General features: G+C 37.2%; 1 protein-coding gene across 1 annotated transcript in view; it reads left to right on the plus strand.

The window, feature by feature from the left end:
• Positions 1-26656, plus strand: part of LOC150081711 (regulator of telomere elongation helicase 1 homolog) — a 281392-nt gene that overhangs the window by 250480 nt on the left and 4256 nt on the right. Inside the window, exon 17 of the mRNA XM_090380292.1 lies at positions 24856-25011. Within this exon, the coding sequence (XP_090236418.1) occupies positions 24856-25011 (156 nt within the window). The remainder of the gene's footprint in view (positions 1-24855; positions 25012-26656) is intronic.

Raw genomic sequence — 26656 nt, forward strand, 5'->3', positions numbered from 1 at the left:
TTAACTATTGCTGTTACACTAGGTGGTTATTTTGCAGATCTCATTTTGAAATGATGACTAATAACAGATGCCAAACATATTTGTTCAAATGCAGAACAGCAGAATGCATTTGACCATTCACTGTACTCCACTATAATGAATTTAACTCTCACAGCATCTCTAGTGGGAAAACTATGAACTTCCAGAGGTTCATAATAAAACCCCAGACTTGAACATGGGATTCTGTTATAGAGAAATTTGTCAATATATCACCTGAATAAAAAGTTACTGGCATTTTAAATTGAAGTTAACTTAGGGATGCCCTGTATAGTGCATCCCTAAGAAAAAAAAATCTTTTACCTCATTAAATAAAGGTAGTCAGGGATAATTTTTTGTTGAAACACGAATTGTTAAATCCTCAAATGTTATAATTTCAAGAAAAACTTGATAAGAATATTATTATTTAAATTAAACATTATCAAATTTGCTATCTGCAAATTTGATAGAATTGCAAATATGTTATATTAATTATTCTTGTAAATAAGCATTAGCATTAGCATTAGTAGAGGCATTTGATGCAAGAAAGCAAGCTTATGCAGCATCAGCCAAAAAAAAAAAAAAAAAAACCCACTTCCACTTCACCCCTCTGTTTGTTCAAAATACTTGTCCAGCTGAGCCTTAAACTTATTTAGGCTATAAGTATAGGTTATGAAGCAGCTTACATTTATAATATCCAAGATTATGCAAATTATTTATAGAAAGGACTTATAGGACCAATTATTTTTCATAATTAATTAAATTTTAGTAAGAGCTTATGTTTTTTTACAGTACTCACCTCTTAATCCATGTGGTTCAAAGACATGGAATGTAGAAAGTTAAGTGAAAAATGCCCCAAAGAAAAAGGAGTGCACCTTTCTTTACTTAGGTTATCATACATCATTAAACCTGTGATGCGAACTGAGTAACCAAGAGTGCTAATGAAAGACTTTCTTAAAATGTCACCAATTGGTTATTTCAAAAAACGAAGTTGTGAATGTTTTTATAGATAAACTTAACTCCCAGGATGCATAGCCAAAGAATGTGTTGAAAATTTTGTGTGTTACAATTCATATTGACGAAAGGTTGGCTGGTAGTTCATATTAAGGATCACATTTTGTAAGTTCTGATGGAACCATTCAGTAACTAAAGCTTCTTGTAATAATAGTTTGTAATTTGAATTTAGTATTAGTATTAGCAATGACCCTATGGTGCAAAGAAGCCTATGGCTTATGCTGCACCAGCCATAAAAATAATAAAATAAAATAAATAAAATAAAAAAATAACAATAAGAAGAAAATTAAAAAAAAAAATTAATAAGAGAAAAGGAAATAGACAACCTATGCATTTCCCTCCTCCCATAGGCTGACCACTGACTTGTTGAATCCAGTGAATTTTCACAAACTGTCAGCCTCTACCATCCATGTAGGTAACTTATTCCAATAAGTTACCTACATGGGTGGTAACTTAAACAAAACTTCCTGCAATCCACTCTAAATATATATCTTCCCGTAACTTGCAATTATGTCCCTTAGTTCTAGAATCATATATAACTATGAAAATTTCGTCCTCATTCATTTTAATTTTGCCTCTCAAAGCCTTAAACACCCCAATCAAGTCTCTGCTAAGGTGCTTGGTTTCCAAGCTTGGCAACCCACGTATTCGAAGTCTTTCTTCATATGGACACCCTTTTGCTGATCTCACCAGGCGAGTTACCCATCTTTGGACCCTTTCTGGAAGCACATAATCTTTCTTTAAGTGCGGTCTCCATACTTGAACACAGTATTCCAAGTGTGGTCTAATAATAGCCTTATATAATGGGATTAGCATTAGTAGAGGCATATGATGCAAGAAAGCAAGCTTATGCAGCATCAGCCAAAAAAAAAAAAAAAAAAAAAAAAAACCCCACTCCCATTTCACCCCTCCGTTCGTTTGAAATACCTGTCCAGCTGAGCCTTAAATTTATTTAGGCTATCAACTTCCACAGCAAGGGATGGAAGTCTGTTCCACCAACCAACTACCCGCTGGCTAAAGGCAAATTTCCGCACATCTATCCTACATCTGTCTTTCCTCAATTTGAATTTATGCCCTCTCAGGTGATTATTCTGAGCAAGAGGAAGAATCACATCAGCATTGAGCATGCTCAAACTATTCAAGACTTTATACACCTCTATCAGATCACCTCGCCGGTGCCTAGTTTCCAGACACTGTAATTTGCAAAACTTAAGCCTTTCTTCGTAAGAGCAACCCTTTGTTCCATTCACTAATCTTGTTGCCCTTCTCTGTTCTCGTTCCAGCAGCTCTACATCCTTCTTGAAATGAGGCCTCCAGACCTGTTTACAGTACTCAAGGTGTGGCCTGACCATTGCCTTATACAAGGGAATAATCACCTCCTTATTCCTGCTAGAAAAATTCCTGTATATCATTGACAAGACACCATGAGCTACTCTTGCAGCCCAACTGCACTGCTCAGAGAACTTCATATCTGCCTGCACAATTACCCCCAGGTCCTTTTCATTCTCTACCACTGTCAGTGTAGTACCACAGAGTTGACACGTTGCTCTGGGGTTACTGTTTTCCATATGTAGTACTTTACATTTGTCAATGTTAAACTTCATTTGCCACCTCTCAAACCATCTGCACAACCTTTCCAGATCCTTTTGCAGCAGCATACTGTTAGTAGTGTCCTTAGCAACCATGCCAACCTTTGTATTGTCTGAAAAATTGGACATCATTAAGCTTGATATACCATCATAAATATCATTTATAAATACAGAAAACAATGGACAAAAATGGACCAAACACAGAACCCTGAGGGACTTCATTCATAACATTAGTCCACGATGAGCAGTGTCCATTGATTACCACTCTCTGTCTTCTCCCCCTCAACCACCCATTTATCCATAGCAGCAAATGAACCCTGAGGGACTTCACTCATAACATTAGTCCACGATGAGCAGTGTCCATTGATTACCACTCTCTGTCTTCTCCCCTCAACCATCCCTTTATCCATGGCAGCAATTTGCCTCCAATGCCACACTGCTCCAATTTGTGCAGTAGTCTTCCACATACAACAGTATCAAAAGCCTATCTAAGATCCAAATATACAATATCAAAGTTATTCCCTGCATCCAGTTCTTTTGTGACTGCATCAAAGTATCCAATCAAATTGGTCAAGCAAGACTTTCTCTTAAAAAAACCATGCTGTGTCCGAGCTATAACTGAAGTCTTGTCTAGATGATCCTGCAGTGCTTCTTTAACCAGTGCCTCCATTAATTTTTCTGGAACAAAAGTTAAACTCACAGGTAAATAATTACTTGTGTCAGCCCTTGATCCTCCTTTTGTGAATTGGGGTCACATTTGCACATCTCCAGTCTATGAGTACCTCCCCTGAGTCCAAAGAAGCTCTCATAATTATGGCTAAGGGTTTGCTTACTTCCTTTGCTGCCTCCTTTAATATAACTGGATAGATCCCATCCACCCCGGGTGGCTTTTTTATGTTTATACTCAACAATTTTTCCTCCACTTTCCTCTCAGTTATTACAAAATCATCTAGCTCATGGCCAGACTTTACTTAACCTCTGGCATTCCCCTCACTGAATAACTCCTCATGTGTGAAGGTAGATGCAAAATACTCGTTTAGTTTGTTAGCCACCTGAGCAGGATCATCAACAGTTGAACCATCAATATCCAGTGGACCAATTTCATTCATCCCTTTCCTTCTAGAGTTTACATAGGTAAAGAACACTTTTCTGTTTTTCTTTGCATCCTTTGCCTAGGATTTCTCATAATCTGCCTTTGCCTGCCTAATCTCTTTTGTGACTTCGTTACAGACCAGCTTATATCTATCATAGGCTTCCATGTCACCCATTAATTTATATGTATCCCATGCATTTTTCTTCTCTGCCATATGTCTCATTTGTTCATCTGCGCCTCCGTAGCCAGGTGGGAAGGAGCAGCAGTGCATAGCACACCCTTCTTGATTAGACCGGTGTTTGAGCCTGTCACCACCAAATACGGAGGATGCGGGAAGGTCAGAGAATGTCCATCGCACATCCCGGAGCAATATGGCCTTAGTTGCTAATGCTCCTAAAAACCAAACAAACAAACATTTGTTCATCTGACATCCATTTAGGCCTAAACCTTGAACAATATTTCTTAGTTGGTATGTAAAGCCTAGTAGCTTCCAAGATAAATTCTTTAAATGGTTCCCATTTTGAATTTGCTGTTGGTAACATCATCAGTTGGTCTCACTGTATAGAATTTAAATACTGTCTCAGACCATTGTAGTCACCTTTACAAAAGGAAAAACCCTTCCCTTTACCCCTGATGGTAGTTACTTCTTTGAGTAAATCCCACTTCAGTACACTGTCAGCACTGCCACCTAGTGGTTCCTTTATCTGCAGATTCTTAATGCGTGAAGAATCACTACTGATAATCAGATCAAGAGTATTACTCCCTCTAGTTGCCTCCCGAACATGCTGATGTAGAAAACAATCATCCAATAAATCCACAAAAGCTTGCTAGTGTGTGAGTGACCAGCCCAGAAATTTCAGTCAATATCTGGGAAATTTAAATCCCCTGTTATAAGACTCTGATTTACTGGCCCGCTCTATTTCTCTGTACAGTTTCTTATTATACTCATAAGAGTCATTAGGCCTATAGCACACTCCTACTCTCAATTTTGATCTCCCAATGCTTATGGCACACCAAACTGATTCGACACTGCACTGTCCAGTGATGTCCACTGGCTTCACTTCCTTCGATTTTATGTATTTCTTAACTAATAGCATAACCCCTCCTCCCTTCCTATCCTGTCTATCCTTTCTGTACACATTCTACTCCCCAAATTCCAGTTCCACATTCCTTATATCCGTGTGACAACACGTCTCTGATATTCCAACAATATCTGCCTTTGATGTTTTGAGCAATACCTGAAATTCATCAAATTTATTTACCAAACTCCTAGCATTGGTGTACATGCAAGTATACATGCACCTGTTCCTATTCTTAGGTACCCTAACACAACCCATGTGTTTACTTGTACCACAATGACTCCAAGCAGTCTCTGAACTACCCTGCATCTTGTTTTCCAGGCTGCTGCTCATTATGATGTCCTTATCTCTAGTAGCAATTGTTCGATAAAACATTGATAGGACATCATGGGCCTTCCTTGCAACCGGTGTACAATGATTGGAGAAATTCATGTCTGACTGGATCATAACACCCAAGGCCCTTTCCTCCACTACTGGCTTTAGTTCAACTCCACCAAGTGTATAAGTTATTTTGTAGTTACTGTTTCCCAGGTGTAATACCTTACACTTTACTGAATTAAAGGATAGCTGCCATTTTTCGAATCTTCCCTGAAGTCTATCTGGGTCACTCTGAAGCAGCTCTGCTTGGTAGTGATCATTAACTACTCTACCAATCTTTACATCATCTGCAAATTTAGACATCATGCCCTCTATCCCTTAATCAATGTCATTTAAGAAAATCAAAAACAACAGTGCTCCCAATACTGATAACTGGAGAACCTAATTCTTACGTAACCCAATCTGAGGAATAATCATTTATCACAATCCTCTTTTCCCCTGCCCTGAAGCCATCCAGCTATCCATCTAAATATTTCAACCTGTTTTCCAGCTTATAAAGTAACTGCTTATGTTTCTCCATTGTATCTCAACACATGCTTTGCTGAAATCCAAATAAACAATGTCAAGAGCTTGATTTATTCCCTAAATCCAGCTCTTGAGCGACTCTGTCAAAATACCTCACTAGATTAGTTAAACATGATTTTCCCTTTACAAAACCAAGCTAAGTATCCTTCAGAATTCCATTTCTATCTAAATGACCCTTGATCATCGTCTTCGTGATTTTCCCTACTACTGAAGTTAGACCGAATGGCCAGTAATTTCCCACTTCACCCTTAGAACCGACTTATGTATTGGAGATACTTTGGCACTTTTCCAATCCAATGGAATCATTCCCAAGTCCAGTGATGCTTTTATAATTAGCCTCAATGGTTCAATGCACTCACTTGCTGCTTCCCTTAAGATTATAGGGAGCCTTACTGGCCTGCAGGCTTGAAAGTTTTTTCATTAAATAAACATGAAATTTCAACATCATTAATTACAATTTTTCAACTTCACTCCCATAATTTCTCATTGACACGAAGGGTTTTCTTCTGTAAATATCAATGCAAAGTAACTGTTGAGTTCATCTGCAACTAAAGCTGAGGCATATAATACTTCCCACATCCATTACATAAGGTTCCAATCTGGTTTGTCCTCTTCTTTGCAAATCCCTTATTCCCACTCTTTTCCAGCGATTTCTCATAATCTGCCTTTGCCAGCCTAACCTTTTCTGTAGCACTGTTACAGATCAATTTGTAGGTGTTATAGGCTTCTGTACTTTTTATTGCTCTGTAACTTTTCATTCCATCTTTTTCTGCTCGAGTAATCTGGCAACTTTCTTGTTCATCCAACTTGGAATCCTCCTTGTGGAGTATTTTTTTAATGGTATATATGCATTCAAGGCTTCCATGATTAATGTTTTAAAGGTATACCATAATGCAATTGTAGTCACTCTCTGTGCGATATCTACCCAGTTAATGGAGGCTATGTTAGCACCTTAAGCTGTCGTAATTTCCTTTCCTGAAATTGTAACTCATTCCTTTGCCTTTAACTACTGCTAACCCTCTCTTCATCATCCACCATAGAACTCCATGATCACTTCCTGCTACTGGTTCCTGTACTGTCAGCCCTATTATGTCACCTGGTTCATAAGGGATGATGAGGTCTAGAATATTCTCTTCCCTAGTACTTTCCCTGACATGTTCATACAAATAACAATCATCTAGTCAATTTAAAAATTTTGTACCCCATGTGGAGTTTCCTTCTCATTTGCTCCAGTCAATTAGAGGCAAATTAAAATCACCAATAATAAGACATTGATGCTTACTTTCCTATCCTATTTACATGTAGAGGCTCTCATCATAAGCTTCACAATCAACTTGGCCTGTTGATTACTCCCACTCTCATTATACGACCTCTTCCAACTGTCTCACACCATTCAGATTCTATAATAATACTTAGTGTTCTTGTATAGTTAACTACCCTGACACACCTCTTAAAGTTATTTAAGCTCGCTTCCCTGGCATTAGCTAACCACTCATTTGAAACATTTCTGCCCTCAGGAACGTCTTGCTAATATGTTCTGTTGTGGTAACAAACAAGAACTCTTGAGATATATGCAAGCATTACTTTGACCACTATTATCAGATCAACGTGTATCTATATTACCCTTGTCTCCTCAAACTAGCAGTTTCCCTGAACCTTTAAGGTTTCCTCAATAATACTAGCAAAATCTCTTGCACCACCTTTGTTTAAATGTATCCTGTCTCTACAAAACAGATTCCGTCTACCTACAAGTGCAAGCCAAGTTGATAAGAAATTTCCTCCAAATGCCTTGCAGAGTCCAAGTCTAGAGTTAATCCAGAAGGCTTTCAGTATATAATCCCTCCAATCGTGCCTGGGCAGAATTGCAGACACATCGACATTGTGACCTAACTCGTGGCATTTCTTCAGCATGGTCCTACATTTGTCTAACAAATATAGGACCATGCTGAAGCATACACGTCAGATTGTGTATGCTTAATATCATTAGTCCCCACATGAATAATAATATTTTCTTTATCCACCCTTAAAATCTGAATTCTAGTCCACCTATCCTTATTACAAAAAATGTTTCCTTGACAATGGAGTCTCCTAATTTTAATTTCATTTCATTAAGGTTATTGCTGAATCTATATGGGGATTATGGTTATATGACTGCACATGTTGAGTTGCAGAATAATTAGATTTAGATTGAAGACTATTTCTATGATAATAAGCCCTAGTATTTGCAGTTTTGGTTGATCCAAATTTTATGGTTGTGCTGCCTATATAGCATGTGTTAGTCGTGTTGAAATTTAATAAGATACATCACATTGTTAATGTCCCGAATATTATATGTATATGTTTTGTTTTTTTTATACTTGTTAAATAATGTACCTAGATTATATAAAGAAAAGATTAAAAGATTCAGGTACAGACAGCTTTCTTGAAAGTGTTCTTAAGAAGGTTCATGTACCAACATGAACGCCCTTAGTGGTGCGGACAGGTTACCAGAATAGCATGCACAGTTCTAGCTATAATTTAGAGAAATTTTACCACTGTGAGTGAAAAGGTAATTATTCCATTGTATAAATCAGTGATTAGGCTATACTCTTGTTTGTATAGAAATAACATTTCGGAATGATGTGAATCTATTGGAAAGGATACAGTGACAAGTTATTATCAGTGATTTTTTCAATATGCCTAGTTTTGCATGTTGCAAAATCTCAAAACTAGGCATTTATGTGGGGAATCTATTTGATGTTTTTAATGCTTTAAAAGTCTCAAATAAATATATTATTGGAAATATATTTTTTCAGATAACACAAATCAGAGTAGATGTATATAAGAGTTAAGAAGAAAGCAATTAACTATTGAAATGAACTACCACTTGATGTTGTTGAACTGACAGCCCATATAAGTTTAAAGCATGGTTGTTTGTTTGTTATTTGGTTTTTAGGATCATTAGCAACTAAGGCCATATTGCTCCGGGGATATGCAGTGGTCATTCCGCATCCTCCGTACTTTGGTGGTCACGGGCTCGAACACTGGTCTAATCAAGAAGCGTGTGCTACACACTGCTGCTCCTGCTCACCTGGCTACAGAGGTGCCTAAAGCATGGTCACTTAAATAGCTCAATTTAAATAGGTGATTGCAATACACTTTATATAGCAGTGATTACTGTATGTGTGTAACATGTAGTAGTAGTAGTAGTGGCATGTGATGCAAGAAAGCAAGTGTATGAGCTTATGCAGCATCAGCCAAAAAAAAAAAAAAAAAAAAAAAATCACACCATTCCCTCCAAATGCCTGTCCAGTTCCTCCTTAAATTTATTCAACCTATCAACTTCCACAATGACAGATGGAAGTTTGTTCCAGCAATTAAATAAACCACCCTCTGGCTAAAGGCAAATTTCTGTACATCTATTCTACATCTGTCTTTTCTTAATTTGAATTATTTATGCCCCCTTAAGTTCGTAATCTGAACAAGTGGAAGGATCCCATCAGAATTCAGCGTGCTCAACCCATTCAAGGCCTTATACACCTCAATCAGATCACCGCGCCAGTGCCTAGTCTCCAGCCACTGCAATTTGCAGAACTTTAGCCTCTCTTGGTAAGAGGATCCCTTCATTCCCCTCACCAATCTTGTTGCCCTTCTCTGTACACACTCAAGCAAATCAACATCCTTCCTAAAATGAGGCCTCCAGACCTGTACGCAGTACTCAAGGCGTGGTCTGACCATTGCCTTATACAGAGGGACCATCACCTCCTTTTCCCTGCTAGCAAAATTCCTATATATCATTGAGAAAACCCCATGACCTGTCCTGGCAACCTGTCTGCATTGCTCAGAAAACTTCATATCTGACTGCACAATTACTCCCAAGTGTTTTTCATTTTCTACCACCTTAAGTGTAGTACCACAAAGTTGGTACTTTTCTCTCGGGTTACTTCTACCCATATGCAGTACTTTGCATTTGTCAAGGTTAAACTTCAGTTGCCACTTCTTAGCCCATCTGCCCAAATTATCTAGATCCTGTTGCAGTAGCACATTGCCATTGCTGTCATTAACAACCCTGCCAACCTTTGCATCATCTGCAAACTTCGACACTAAGCCTGATATACAATATCAATACTTCATCAATATTATTGATGAATATACAAAACAACACCGAATCTTGTGGGACTACACTAATAACATTAGTCCACGAAGAGCAGCACCCATTGATTACCACTCTCTCTCTCTTCTCCCACTTAACCATCCTTTTATCCATTGTAGCAACTTACCCTTAATACCATTCTGTTCCAATTTGTACAATAGAATGTGTATAGGAGTGATTACTGTATGTGTGTAACAATAAGCTATATATTATATTCCAGCATATAAGTTGATCTTTGAACCATTAAAAAATTTTCTAAAATTTTAAGTTACACTGAATATAAGTATTCTGAACATGGTTTAAAGGTAGGGTGAAAAGATATGAGTTAATAGCAACAGATTTATGATTTATTATATATATATAATTTTTCATGAATATACATTGTTGCTCCTTTCCAAACTCAAGAATTTGTTCTTCATCATAACAAAACAGTTCGGGGAATTTATTAGTTGTTGTTTATAGTTTTACTTTTCGTGTTCTCTGAAAGTATATCTGATATTGTCTATTTCTTTAAAAAAAAAAAAAAAAACACATTCTGCATTATTATTAATATTAGCCACATAGTGCAGGAAAGCCAGTGACTATTTCCAAAAAAAAAAAAATTAAAATAAAATAAAATAATAACCAATAGTAATAATAAAAATATAATGGGAGATATAAAACAAAATAAAAGATGTGTAAAAAGTAGATAAGAAAATAGAAAAATGGTGTAATAAAACAAAAATTAATTGCTCACTGCAGTAGTATTGGCCCTTGAGGCTGTGGCAGACATTCTCTCAGGTGTTCCAAGCTATGCATACCGCCTGAGATTCTAAAACACTGATGGAACTGATATTTGGCTGACACTCAAATCAAATGGACCTAATTTCAGCAAAGTCCAGTTGGTCTGTGACAGCCAAATCCTCTGCTTGCACCTTCAGGATGGTGGGACTGTTAGTAACCCAGGGCATAATCTCATCTGCAAGTCCTGAAATGTGACACCTAGAACACTGTAGGTAACCACGCAGCTGCAAACCTATGCAAGCAGGGGATCGAGGTGTGGTGCCCATACCACATGGAAGAATGCCACCCCTCTGTCTTACCAGGCAATACTAGGTGATAGAGAACCCTTGTTAACCAGTGCAATACCATCATTTTGCTTATTGGAAGCTTGAAGTGGTGTAACCCATGTTTAGCCTGCAGAGCAAAGCTGGCAAATCCTCCCCCATCTTTTCCATCATGTATTATGATTGCTGTCTTTTAGGATTATGATGAACATCATGGAGACATCCAATGTTCCTTACATTTTGAGGGTGCAGCTCTAAAATTGTGTTTGCAGGCTGACCACTAGATAGACCACTGGACTGAACCTGTTGGTAACTCTCTAGGAGGCCTTCCAGATCAGCTATTTTATAATCTTGCTGCCACTACTCTGCCAGATAGTAACTGGAGGGAATGCGAGTAGTGTGTATGCGGGGAACATTGCTGAGCCACGTTATGTCAAGGAGCTGAGTATATTCTTACCATCTGTATGCCGTATTCAAAAAGTTCATTACTTCATGCAGCATGTTCCCCTCCACCTTTTCTTACTACTAAATACACCGTGAGGACATATGGAATATCAGAGTGGACATATGCACAAGGTGGTACTTGTGCATATGTCCACTCTGATATTCTGTCAGAGATTTAGTAATTTGGAATGTCCTCTTTTTGATCTCTGGTTTAAAATCTAGACTTAAACCTCCCAAACACTTCGTTAATTTCACAAATGTACATGATCCGAGTTATAATCTCAGTGATGTCTATTTCACTTACAGTCTGCCAAATCCCATATACTTTTTTGACAGAATATCAGTTATTGCTTTATTCAACCATGGCTCATCTCAGTTGTCTGAATTATTTGTAGTCCAGTATTCCTTTCCCTTCAAAGGTGGTACGTGTGCGTATGTCCACTCTGATATTCCCTGTCAGAGATTTAGTATTTTGGAATGTCCTCTTTTTGATCTTCTGTGGCTTAAAATCTCTCTCTGCCACATTCTGTCAAATTTATGTGTTGCCTCTATTGTTCTCCCAACTCCACTAATCACTTGGGACTCTTTGACTTCCTCTCTTTGAATCATAATTTTCTCCAGTCCATCTTTCCTAACAGTGAGGTAATTTTCCCTGTTGATTTTAATGCTCACAACTCCAGAGGGCTTCCGTGTTCTAGTCATACGGACCCAGCTAGTCAAAATGCTGATGCTTTTGCAATTACTATCGGCCTCGCACAGATTGTTCATTTATTTACCAGAATACCAGACAAACCTAACTACTCAGTCAACACTCTTGATCTTTGCTAAGAACACGGTTAAAGCGAGTGTTCTCTAGGCACCTCGAATCACAACTTGGGGATGGTCTCTTCTCCAACGGAACCTTTATTTTGTGGCCATTCTCAACCTAGTGTTGTTTGGCATTACAAGAATGCAAAATGGGATGATCTTCGAGATTTCTTTTCTTCTTTTCCTTGGTCAGATTATTGTTTCAAATCTTTCCATGTCAACGTTTGATCAAATTGTGTCAGTGAAATTGTTCATATAGGGATGGAGTCCTTTATTCCACACTCTGCCTTAAAATATTGTCCTTTACCTAAACCTTGGTTTTCCAATAAATGTTCTAAGGCTGTTCCAGAGAAGAATGTTGCATATCGTAATTGTCTTGTTTCCAAATCTCCACATTATTTTCTGCCTAAACCAAAGCTCGCAACAATTGTAAAGCATTTATTAATCAGTCCAAACTAGATTTCGAACAGGCTAAGAGTAGAAAATTTACTTATTGTCCAAATGGTAGCCGAACATTCTGGTCTCTTGACAAAGCTATTGGCTGCAACTTTTTGCCCATCTTTGTTTACACCTCTGTCAAAACCAGATGGTTTTATTGCCACCTCAGCCAAAAATAAAGCTGACCTGCTGGCATCCCATTTTCCTTCCTACTCATGTATCTTCAATGCTTCCTGTCATCTTCAATCAAAAGAATGGTAGAAGGATTTTGATCAGTCTTGATCCTAAGAAAGTTCCAGGTATCAATGGTATTTCTCCACTTGTTCTCAACACCTGTGCCCCTGAACTTATTCTTGTTTTTTGTTCCAAAGGTATTGTTTTGGTTTTCCCTTCTGCTTCGAAATTTTCGCATATCTAGCCAGTTCCTAAAAAGGGTGACAAATCCCTCCCATCCAATTATCGTTTTACTGCTCTTCTACTCTTTCTAAAGTAATGGAGAAATCAATTACTATCTAGAAACCTTCTATCTGATCAATGATTGCCTGTATGATTTCCATCAGTGTCGAACCACTGGTGATATTCTGTCATATGTTACCCATTTATGGACATATTCAATGGAAAGTTTGGTGAAACTCAAGCAGTTGCTGTTGGCATTTCAAAGGCTTTTGATCGTATTTGGCATAAGTCTTCTAACTATTTGGAAACAAAAAATAGTTTGCCAACTATTGCGTTATCTATTTTTTCCTGTCCTGTCCTGTCACTGTCGGTGATGGCAGATGGTTCTGTCTTCTGACTTCTTCACTAATGTTGGTGTTCCTCAAGGTTTAGTTCTTTCTCCCACTGTTTTCTTCTTGTATCTTAATGACCTTCTTCCATTGACCAGATATCTTGTTCAAATTTTTGCTAATAATAGCAAAGTGCATTCCATCTTCCAGTTTGAGAACCCTTGCTCTGACAAACATCTTCAACTTCCCGAATATCCACTACCAATTCCTTAAATGCTTATCTACAGTGGAGCAAAGAAAACTTAGTTGATTTCAATCCTGTCTTATATCTTGCAAAAAAGGATTCTTCTGCTCCTAAGCTTATCTTTGATGCAGATTTCTTGGCTAAGTCAGAGTAATATGACTCATCACATTACTCTGTTGAGTCATATTACTCTGACTTCCTATGTCTCTTTTGGTATAAGGACATTACAAATATTGCCTCTCCTTCCTGTTCACTTTGTACAAGTTAAGTGCTTATGGAATTGTGCTCCCCTGTTTTGATGTATAAGTGTGGTTTAAAAAGTTGTTACGTTTATTAAATATATGACATGGATAAAGATAACATTGGTGAGTCATAGGATAAAATTTTATTGCAGGTGATGAAGACACATACAAGATATTGGTGTTTGAAAATTTTGTCTTTAATAGCGACACATATATAGACCATAGCCTCATGGTCTATATAGGTTAACTTTTGTATGGTTTACCATAGAGGATTTTCCCTTGTGAAAATTCCCGTAGACTTTACATTGTCCCATTGAAATAACATTACACAAAATGGAGACGATATCTTTAGGGAGAAGCCATTAAATATTTATATGTGATCATATACTGTGGACATATTAGTGTTTTATTACTTAGAATTCACATTTACATTTTAGTAAAGTCCCATAGGCTAACATGAGGCTAGTTTTGGGCTACTTTTAAAGAAACTTGAAGTGGTTATAGCTCTTTTAATTTTGGAGTTGAGGATCTTATATTTGAAGAAAGGAAACTTCTTGAAATTACTTATTTGGTGCATAATTTTGTGGTGCCCCCTGTGCATTAGGGGCTGAGATCTAAAAACCCGCTTTAGGGAAATCTTCAACTCTAATGCAGATTTCATCCCGGATGGGCAAAAGTGTCTATATAGACATGTATTGATAGACTATGGGAATTAATTGGTTTTTGTTGTCTAGATTACTTTTCTAAATAACATAATGTCAGAAGAAGACAGAGATATTACTTGGTCCCAGGAATTTGAAGCATATTCATCTTCTTCTGAGGCATATTCTTCCTCTCTGGATTTTGCAACAAGACAAGTGTCTATCGAGAAAGAATCTTCTCGGACATCAGTAAGGAATAAATGTAAAAGGAAATCAAAGACCCCTAAAACTATTATAATAAGGGAAAAAGACAAAACAAATATGGAAAAAATTATTACCTTGAATGATGAAGAAAATATGAACCACCTGTCTCTCGTTAAAGTAGTTCAAGCAAGTACAGCCGAGAACAGTGAGGGTTATGGAGATTTTGATTCCCCAAGTGGTGTAGGGGATAATATAAATACTGTTTGTAGTAGGGAAGACCATAGGATTTCTTTTATAGATAGTTTAAACTTGGGAGGTTCATTAAATGCCTCTGAGGTGTATGTGGCATTGATTAAGATAAGAAAGGCTTTAGGAGAAATAATGTCTAAAGAGTCAAGTAAAATAACAAAACCAGCGTCCAATAGAATTTTTGATCTCTGGGCAGACTTATAGGCGGTGACAACAGCTTTGGTTGTGGACAACGAGCGCCTCATGATACGAGCTAGGGATTGGAGGAGAGTGCTTGTCAGATAAATCAAATTTTAGATTTCCAGATTGAACTTCATAAGAAGTCTTATGCAGAGATAGTGCGGCAGGATCTCAAGTTAATTGATTCTGTGGACATCAAGAATAAACCAAGATCCAAAGAGGGGACTGGCACTGCTAGTCGGGATAGATCCTTATCAGTTCCTAGAGCTGTGCCTAATCCTCAGAATCTGGTTATTCTCAGGTCCACTGAGGAATCTTCCTTGAGTTCGAGTTAGAACATAAAGCAGAAAGTGACTGAAGTCATTAAGTGTTGACCACAAGGAGATGAAAGGAAAAGGTATTCGTCTCCTTAGGAATAAGAGGATCCTTGTGGAGACCACAAATTCGGTGGATGCTAATAGGATCTCTTCTGCTCCTGTCTTGAAAGAGATAGGCCTTACAATGGAAAAACCTCGGTTATCAGATCCAACAGTGTTAATATATGGTGTCCCTTGCGATTATGTTAAGGAGGATATACTTGAAGATCTATTCTTTAAAAACTTGAAAGATTTTGGATTCTCGCAGGATGAAGTTACCACAAATTTAAACAGGTCAACTGTTTAAAACTGATTTAATAATAAAATAAAATAATACAAAAGACTGTAAAATAATATTTACAAAAATTGATTATTTACAAAAAACTAGTTTAAAACAAAAATAAAATAAAATAAGTAAATAAGTTAAACATGCATTAAAATATAAATTTAAAAGCGATAAAACTATTGAAGCTTTCGGAGGTGTCTGCCTCCTTCCTCAGCAATAATGAAACTTAAGTGACACATCCTTAAATATCAGGTTCACGGCACACGTGGATGACTAGGCGCATACTCAGTATTCCTTTCATGTGTACCAGAACCGGAAGTGGTCTGGGGACGTGGAAAACTAAAACATTTATCTCTGGCAAAAACCATTGCCTCAAAAAAGGGGGTGAAGCCTAACTCCCCTGTCTGTTCATGCTATTGTTGCCAGAGGATCCAATCCACAGACTTTCCAGCCACTTGCGGCCCCAGAATCTATGCACCCAGTCAAGGATGACAGCGTTGTTGGGGGAGATCTGGTGTTTTTTCCAATAGTGCTCGGCAATGGCGGATTTATTGAGCTCTGCGGTCCGTATCGCTCTTGAATGTTCTCCCCAGACGGTCCTTAAGACGCCATCCTGTCTCCCCCACGTAACATTCCCCACAATCCGGGCATGTGATCTCATATACGACCCCCACTACTAGAATCCGTAGTAATGGGGTCTTTGACCTGTGACACTACTGTGTGCAACCTCTGGCCCGGGAGCTGCACACAGCGTGTCTGAAATTCGCGAAGCATCCTCACAATGCGATCTGACAGGCTCGGATAGTAGGGAACATTCACTGTGGTAAGTGGTACAGGCGGAACTACCCGATTGGGCTCTTCCTCTCTATTGTATTTATCAGACCCTCTGGGGGTAACCGCACCTCATAAGATCCGTCGTAATTTGCCTAATTTCCTTCTCCCCCTCCTCAGAGGTGCTGCAATGTGTCCTCACCCTATCCAAAAGTGCTCTGGCCACACTATTTTTATGTTGGGCAGTCTATGCCGACCTATAATGTGTGTACTGGCCCCTACACATTGGTTTCCTATAAACCTTGGTTCTAAGTCTGGGGCCGTCCCTATACAGTGAAACTTCCCTTTAACGGACAGCCATGGGGAACGAAAATGTGTCCGTTAAAGAGAAGTGTCCGCTAACAAGAAGTCTGAGGGAGAAAAAAAAATAAATAAAGAAAGAAAAATCGTTAAACGTTTAATGTAAAATTAAATTAAAATGTATACAGATTTTGAACAATATTTTTGTAAATAATATACAATTACATACACAAGAGATAAAGAAAAATCGTTAAACGTTTAATGTAAAATTAAATTAAATTATATACAGATTTTGCACAATATTTTTTAAATAATATACATACAATTGTGCTATGCATATTATGACTTTATCTTAAGAAAAATACATACAGTAATCACTTATTTTCTTCTGCACCTTCTTCCGGCTGATAATTTTGTTTTCACCATTTGTTTGGAGTGAAGAAACCATCGAAAGTCCTTCAGTATCTTCTTCAGCGGCGAAAAAAATTTTTAAACAATTGATTTGTATGAGCGCTTCTTCTATTTTCATCGGTGGTTTGTCGTTAATATGTTCTTCTACAGAATGACCTCCTTCCATTTCTTCATCCTCATGAGGAACGTCTTGAAAAATATCGATGATAATGTCATTGATATCTAGAGCACCATCTTCTGTAGTGAGGTTTGAGTCTATATCTTTGTAGCCAGGGTCACTTGTAACGGAAGTATTGTACATTATCAATAGATGTTGAAGTTCTTGTTCTTCTTGGTGCTCCACATTGCTGTTCACAACTTCAATTTTTGCATTTGAGAAGCCAGGCTTTACAAAACAGTTCACGACAGTTTGTTTTCTAATTGCGTTTACTGAAGAGGAAATCCATTGAATCGCATCTAGGATGCTGATTTTCTTTGCAAGGTCACTCGCACATGTTACATCGTTCATGTTTGCAATGAGATGTCTTAAAACACGTTTTCTGTAGTGAAGTTTAAAATTTTTTATTATCCCTTGATCCAAGGGCTGACACTCTGCAGATGTGTTTGGTGGCAGAAAAACGATTTGAATGTTGGACAATTCAATGTGCGGGTGAGATGCAGCATTATCCATGAAAAGAATAATTTTTCTGTTTTGACGAATCATGTTTTGGTTAAAGTGACTTATCCGTTCGCTCATGATATCTCGTGTCATCTACGCTTTTTTATTAGACTTCCAGTCAACATTCAAAAGATTGAACTGTATGCCCTTGAAACAACGAGGATTTTGTGGTTTTTCTATAACAAGAGGTTGTTCAAAGTCTCCCAGCATATTTGTACACAATAGTACAGTCAAACGTTCCTTAGAAATTTTTCCGCCCTGGTACTTTTCGTTTTTTAGACTCATTGTGTTTTCAGGAAGAACTTTAAAAAAACAACCCTGTTTCGTCACAGTTGTAAATATCCTTAGCTTCAAAATCACGACATAAATCTTCCAATTTGACGGTCCACTCTGTTACAACCCCAGTATCAACAGATCCACCTTCACCACTTACGGTTTTCCAAGAAATTTTATGCCGAGTTTTGAACTTGTCTAGCCATCCCACAGAAGCTTTGAACTCATTTACTCCCATAGATTTCGCAACCTCCAAAGCCTTTTCCCTAATAATAGGCCCATTAATGGGAATTTTTTTAGCACGTGCACAACAAATTTTAAGTCCAACAGTTTTCGGGAATGATTTTTGAACCTGATCATTTACGTGTTGCCAAAATTGTTTGAGCAGTTCATTTTTTTTCTTTAGGAAAAAAAATGAACTGCTCAAAAATTCATTTTTTTTCCTAAAGAAAAAAAATGAATTTTTTTTCTTTAGGAAAAAATGTCGCTTACCTGCGTCTTCCCGATTTTGAATTTTACATCGAGATTGCGAACACTATTTTTTTGCCGATCATACGCATTAATGAGTTTGACTATCTTTTAAAGTTAAATGTTTACGAGAAGACATTGTGCACTTCACACGACACTGAACAAAACTGAAAACTGAAACTGAAAAGACGAAAGGCCAACCATATTCCCCCCCCCCTACCTGCACACACCGAATTCATCAGAAGTTTTACACATGCCTTAAAATTCTTGAAAAAGGGTTTAGAACCGCAACGTAAACCTTGATAAAATCCAGAGAATCGGAAATAGAAAATAAACACACAATTGAGGCAATACGTGGAAGAAACGTTCCTAGAAAAAGGGCTGTGAGCTCGCCCGCTGTCTGTTATGGGGAGATCAAATTAAGTGCTAATCTAAACGAAACAGTGCAGATTGCCTGTCCGCTAGACAGAAGCTGCAAACACGTTAAAACCAATGGAGGTGAGTTGGGAAATTTGAAAATGTCCGTTGTAGAGAGATGTCCGTTAATGAGAGGTGTCCGTTAGGAGAAGTTTCACTGTATACCGTTATGTCCAAAAATGGGAGGGTGCCATCTATTTCTACCTCAGAGGTTAATTTTATAAAGGGGGAGAAACCATTGAGAAATGAGACCACATCTTCCCCTCTCCCCTTCTTCACAATAGTGAATGTTCCATCGACATATCGTTTGCACTTACGCATAGGGAACTCCAATCTCGCAAAAACCCTATTCTCTAATTCCTCCATAGCCAGATTTGCGACAATGGCACTGATTGGAGAACCCATGGCTGTGCCGTAAACCTGTTTATACAGTCAGTCCTCGTATAGCATGATAGTTGTGTTCCTAGAAACCCTCGTACAATGCAAAATCGTGCAATATGAACAGCAGGCCCTATGGGAAAAATAGGGTTAGGTGCCGACCACCCAAGATTGAACACACATTTGTAACCAAAACATTACCAAACACAATAAATAATCGTAATAAAATGTGTAAGTATTTTATTACGACTATTATGTAATAAAATATTGCTAATGCTTTTGCTTCTATCGCAAGCAAACTTGTTTTTTGTTTGATTTTCTATCGAAACAGATGACAACCGTTCCATCTCTTCCAGTTCTTGTGTCTTAATCTAATGGATTGTAATTACACTTTGAGTTGTTCCTGCTATGAAAGCTCTTTTTATTTTCTCTGCATTCTTTGTAATTCTTGGCGTTGCCTCATTTACGTCTGTAGCATGTGCAATATCACATGGTCTTTCATTTCTCTCAATGTGTTTCACAATTTCATATTTTTTCTCTATCGACAGAGGCGGACTGGTCATAAGCCGTACCGGGGAAACACCGGTGGGCCGGAGGCCGGTGTGATTTTGGCCATAAATGCTAGTATGAGGCCACTATAAATTTTCCCGGGTAAGAATTTTTGACCAAGTCAGCCTCTGTTTATCAATATTGCTTTTCTTTTTCTCTCTGAATCTGTAGTGTCTTCACCAGGATGCTTCCTTTTCAGTATTTTACTCATTTTTAGGGAATAAAGCACAATTACAAAATGAGGAGGCACGCTTGATACACATAAACAAAGCTGCGCGTGTGTAGCAACTGAATAAACAACACCGTAAAGGCAGATATACACTTTTAACACCTCACATTTTACTAAAGCACATTTCTAGAGGTTACTACCATAAAACAGTAAAAACAAGTTTTTATTGTTTTATGGTAGTAACCTCTTGCATTTCTTCTAGTGGAATCTGTTATAAACTGGTAGTAAACTCGATCTAATTGCATTTGCGATAATACTGATAGCTGGAATTGTGTGGGTTTTTACGTTATTATGGTGAAATGTGTTTCCCCTTCAATGATATAAGAAACATAAATATATTTTCAGAATCTTCTCTTCGTTCCTATCGTGTTGCGTTCGGTTGTGGTGATTCTACGTTTGAGTGCCATTTCTTGTAAACACAAAGGCGAATCGTGCATAAGCGAATTCGGTTCGTGTTATATGAGATATTGTTCCCCTATTTATAAATCGTTTATGATCGAATTCGTGTAATGTAAACATGTGTTATACGAGGACTGACTGTACATCACTCGTGGAAAACCAAGGTTGTACTAGAAAGACGTAATTCAACAGCACAACATATATCTTCTATGTTTAGGTGGGATCTAGCACTTAAGGTATTATCCTTCAGTAAAGCCAACTTCACACACTCTACCGCAAGTGGTTGGAAAGTCTGTGGATTGGATCCTCTGGCAACAATAGCATGAACGGACAGGGGAGTTAGGCTTCATCCCCTTTTTGAGGCGGTGGTTTTTGCCAGAGATAAACATTTTAGTTTTCCACGCCCCCAGACCACTTCCGGTTCTGGTACACGTGAAAGGAATACCGAGTATGTGCCTGGTCATCCACTTGTGCCGTGAACCTGGTATTTAAGGATGTGTCGCTTAAGTTTCATTATTTCTGAGGAAGGAGGCAGATACCTCCGAAAGCTTCAATAGTGTTTTATTGCTTTTAAGTTTACATTTTAATGCATTTTAACTTATTTACTTATTTTATTTTATTTTTGTTTTAAACTAGTTTTTTCTAAATAATCAATTTTTGTAAATATTATTTTACAGTCTTTTGTATTATTTTATTTTATTATTAAATCAGTTTTAAATTGTTGACGTATATGTTTAAATTTGTGGTATGAATAATCTCAACCTTAGAGGCCTTATTGCAGATAAGGATGAAGTTAAATACGAGGTGACTTTCAGATTTAGTTCTGGATCAGGTACAAAAGTGGTTAATTGGGTGATCGGATTTAGTCCTTATGTGATGAGGTATATTCTGGATAGTGACAGAATCTAACTTCGATTCACATCACACAGGTTCCATAGGTTTACGTTTGTAAGCAAATGTTTCCGTTGTTTGGGGGTATGGCCACTCATCCCAATTTTGTTCCCATAAGGCAGTTTCTTGTGGAGGGTGGTCATGTCTATGGAGAGTGTCCCCATAAAGTAGATTCTCCAAAATGTATCAACTGTAAGAGACGTGGTAGAGATTATAATTATTCTGTAAGGGATGTTAAGTGTCCAGAATACTTGAAAGCGGTACAGCTTACGGACAGTAGAACAAAACATGAGTGATAATGGTTAATGGTTGAAATTCAGTGACAGAGTGGCTGATAAGAATCCAATTTTGGGTGGTGTTATATATGAGGGTGTAAACGTTCTTCAGATAAATGGTCAGCACTGTAGAGTGGCAATGGATGGGATTAGAATATCGACATTTGAAAATAACTTTTGACATTATTTGTAAAAATTATTCATTCCCTTGAAAAACCTCCAAAAAGTACAATAGTTGTTTTAAATAATGATCTGATGGTTACCAACATTACAGGTATGTGTAAGGACACTGTGACCTGTTTAATGATCTCCACACCTTTCATAAGTTTTTATATTGTGTCTGTTTACTGTCTGCCAACTGAGGACATACAATTGAGTCTTTATCGGATTCACTTACTTTTGAACTGTCCATTGTACTCTCAACCTACAGTGGAATTAATGTTTGTGGTTCCAAACCTATTGGAGACCAATGTAAATATCCTAGTTGAAGATCGTGATAATTTTACAGCTCCACAAAACTTCTCGAGAACTGTCTTTACATTGAGAACTCAGCTAAGAACTTCAGCTTCTCCTGGGAACTGACTTCACAAAAAGACAAATAATTAATGTGGAAATGGAAGATTTACGTGAATTGTTATTGTGTTGATTTTTTTCAATTGTTATTGTGTTGATTTATGTTAATTAATGGTGATTTAGGTCAATTACTATTGACAAGATGTCAGCGGGTTTGGAAGTCTCTCGTGGACAGACTAGATAGTGCTGTTAATTGAATATGGAGGTGGTCTTTCTTTAAAGAGTATTTCTGTAGTTAAGCATAGCCTATTGTATGTAAACTAATTATATATTGTTTTCGGTATTCTCAGGAATTCTGAGACTCTGAGCACATTTAAAACAAGTGTATATATATCTGTTTATATAATAATTACTGTTTCTTGGTGGACTGAGGATAATTTGTGGAATTTTCTCCACTAGTGATTCACTTTTCATTCATTTCTTATTTCATTTTATATAATTATTTGCTTGCTCCAAGTTCAGGGTAATCTGGAAGCGAGATAGGCACCCACCAGTATTGCACTACCTCCGGTGGGTGTGGGACTTGTGCATTCGGCACAAACAGACAATGTGAACCCGGGCCTAAAGAAGGGCACCAGGTAGCAGCTGCCTTGTATTAGCAGTGGTATAATACTGCACACATGTGTTTTTAAGCCAACTTTGTAGAGGTTCTACGGCTGTACAGATGAACTAGGTGGAGATGGGCTTTTGCCTAGGAGCCACCCTTGATTCTGGGATACACGAATGCTATGCACCAGGAGGTCATATATATAATATAGTATTTTATATATGTATAACGAGAATGTTAATGTATATAAAATTGTATATATATTTTGTAACTTATGTATATAAATGTAATAATTGTGTGTACAAATAAATGGAAAAAAAAAAAAAATTTTCACTTTGTACAAATTGCAGATCCACCGTACAATGGAATATTTTCTCACATCTGGGGCACTGCCCCCAAAACCTCTCTCAGGCTTCTAGATTTTTTTCCCACTCTTTTCTTATTTTATATTAATGACTTCTTCCATTGACCTCAAATCCTATCCATAGTTTTGCTGATGATAGCACATTGTATTCCAGTTTGAGAAACCTTGCCCTTCACAAACAGCTTCAAGTTTTCAAATATCCACTACCAATTCTCTAAATGCTGATCTCCAAGCAATTCTCCAGTGGGGAAAAGATAACAATTAATTTAATCTTTCTAAAACTTAGACCTGTCTTATACCTCGCAAAAAAGATTTTTCTTGCTCCTATGCTTATTTTTGAGGACACTCTGATTTCTAGGCAAGATCATATACCGCTATTGGGGATTACCCTGACTTCTAATTTCTCTTGGCATAAACACATTACAAATATTGCTTCCTCTGCATCTAAAAAAATTTTCTCTTTTGCTTTTGGCATTTCTTTTCTTCAAGACATCTGTTCTCTCTGTACAAATCTTAAATCTACCATTCAATATTGTTCCCACATCTGGGGTGGTGCTCTAAAACCTCTCTAACTTCTAGGCTTCAATCAGAAGAGGGCAGTTAGGTTAATTAATGACTCATCAAGAGTTTCTCCATTCTCTGTCTCATAGAGTCTGTTTCTGCTGTATGCCTTTTCTGTAGATATTTCCATGGATGCTGTTCTTCTGAATTTGCTTCTATAATTCCCGTTCTCTCTTCCAAAGCAGTCCGAACATTTTTTTTTTTTTTATATGAAAACCCCAAACACGAAAGGTATCAAAACCTATAGTACTTAGTACAGTGCATGGGTTGAAGGAGAAGTATGGGGGGAGGGTGGGATGCCGAAAACTTTGCTCTGGAGACTAAACATGGGTTTCACCACTTCAAGCCTCCAATAAGCAAAGTGGTGGTATTTCACCGGTTGATGAAAGTCATCTACCACCTACAAGTGCTACAAGTCAAAATCCTTTTACTGTCTGACTTCAAACTCACATAACTGACTTTCCTTCTTCCTCATTTATTCATTCAACTTCTTTTTTCTGGAACAACCATCCTTCATAAGTATTTCCTGGAAATTACAATCTACCGAATTTCAAGTCTAATGTCAACAAATAACTGCTTTCATCTTCTCACCTTCAACCCATGCATGATGCTAAGTATTATAGATTCTAAACCCCCCTCATGTTTTGGGTTTTCATTAAGAAAAAAAAAGTATCTCTACCTTCAACTTTGTTTTAAGAATATGGCAGATTGTATATTTTAAGTTTTAAAAATTTATCAGTTTTGGACAGGGTTTTATGCCATCTGCTTGAAGATAGCATAGATAATGTAGTTATCTGAAAATACTTCTATAATATGAAGGTTGCCTGTCATGTAATAAAAGGTTTTTCCCACAATTGAACCAATTTGTATCTATATATATATATATATATTTTTTTTTTTTTTTTTTAATACAATGATTTATATCATTGGGGTTTGCAACAGATGAATTTTATATGTTTGGATTTTGTGAATTCATTTAGTTCACATATTGTAATTTTTATTCAGTTGATTCTTATTAGATATTACTTTAGATATTAGAATCTATTTAGTGTAATTAAGAAATTTTCTTTGTTCCTCATAACCTGATTCTGCTTGAAATTTTAGAAAAAGGAAGATAGCATAGATAATTCTCAGAATAAAAGAAGGCGGCTCAGTGTAAAACTTCAAGGAATTGATGGAAATAGTGAGAGCAGAAGTGATAATTTAGGAAGAGATAAGAGAGAAGTCATACGAGAAATATGGAAAAAAAATTTAAATGAGGTTTGTAAGCAACAGAAAAATGAACTTTACTTAAATTATTATGTAACTAGCACTGAACAGACTTCTATTAGACAATTTTCTGTACCCAATTTCTGTCACTTAATCTTTGGATAGTGTTGTATTATTTACACAGTAATCACACTGAACAATTTCTGTAAAGTAACAAGGACTCCCAGAACAATTTCTGGGAGTCCTTGTTACAAAATAGAAAGTTTTGATTTTTGTAACTAGATGTGGTTCTAGTGTGGCTCTCAGCAAATGAATTGCTTTGAAATTTTGTTATTGGATGCAAAGCTTACTGAAGAAAGGATATAAAATAATTTTCTTTTCTTTTTTTTTCTTTTTTTTTTTTTTTGGAGGGGGAATCTGTTTTGAGTACATGCTTTTCCTCTTTGCAAAAGAAACAGTTATAGCCAATTTCTTTTTCTTTCTTCCAATGTAGTGGTAGCTAGATGATTCACTCATGTAAGGCAGCTGCACGCTCCTACCTTTTGCTTATCCATGCCTTGTCACATGCATTTGAATAATCCGGCAAGTGCAATAGTTGTAGTTAGGGGCTCATTGACCCATTGGCAAATATGGCTATAGTATGCTTAGTAAGTGAGTCAATTCCTTCTGGAATCAGCTGTCAGGATGGTAACTATCACTTGTTTACATTGAGAATAAATTTAAAAAGTGTTGTTTCATATTTAGTCTTCTGTGGTTTCCTGCTTTGCATGACAACAAATAGAAATTTCTGGAATTTTCAATGGAGTCACTGGAATTATTAATGGATTAAAGAAAGCATTTTTGAGGGTGGGGGGATAAAGCTTGGGATACAAACCTAAATAACTTCAAAGGGTGTGTCAGGGTAGTAAACTATAGAAGGTTACTTAGTCTCAACTGGGCCTACAGTAATGTTAGGAGTGTCGTCAGATGACTGAATTTGAACTCCCAGTTAGGACAACTGATACTGATATAATAGGGCTAACTGAAATGTGGTTTCACCTGGAAATTTTCACCTGGTGATGACGAGTTTCACTATGGTATATATAATACATTTAGGAAAGATGGATAAGATAAAAGGAGTGGAGGGGTCATGCTTCTTATCAAAAGCAGCCTGAGCACAAAAAGAGTTTTTGCTGAGTCTGAAGTTATGTCTGCTAGTATAGAATCTGTGTGATGTGAGTTAGTTGGAAGCATAGGACAATGAGTGTGGGAGTAATCTACAGACCAGAAGATTGTGAAGAATATGACAAATCTTTACATGCAGATGGAATAGGCAAGCAAGTATGAATGTCTTATTATGGGTGACTTTAATCTGCCTCAGATTGATTGGAATAAGTGGAAGGGAAACTCACGAGGGTGAAAAACTTTTTTAAATAAACTAGATGATTATTATTTATACCAGCAAGATAGAGAAAGTACTAGGGATGAGAATATTCTTGATCTCATCATTACTAACGAATCAGATGATATCACAGGGCTTAAAGTGCAGGAACCATTTTCAGGAAGTGATCATGCAGTCGTCAATTGGAAGATGAAGAAATATGTTGGAGTAGTTAAAGGTAAAGGCATTGGTTTAAACTTCAGAAGAGGGGACTTTGACAGTTTAAGGTGCTATGTGGCATCTGTGAATTGGGCAGATTGCCGAGGGATGGCAAAT

Source organism: Mastigoproctus giganteus, chromosome 8, assembly GCF_048544385.1.
Source record: "Mastigoproctus giganteus isolate SK-2022 chromosome 8, ASM4854438v1, whole genome shotgun sequence".
NCBI lineage: Eukaryota > Metazoa > Arthropoda > Arachnida > Uropygi > Thelyphonidae > Mastigoproctus > Mastigoproctus giganteus.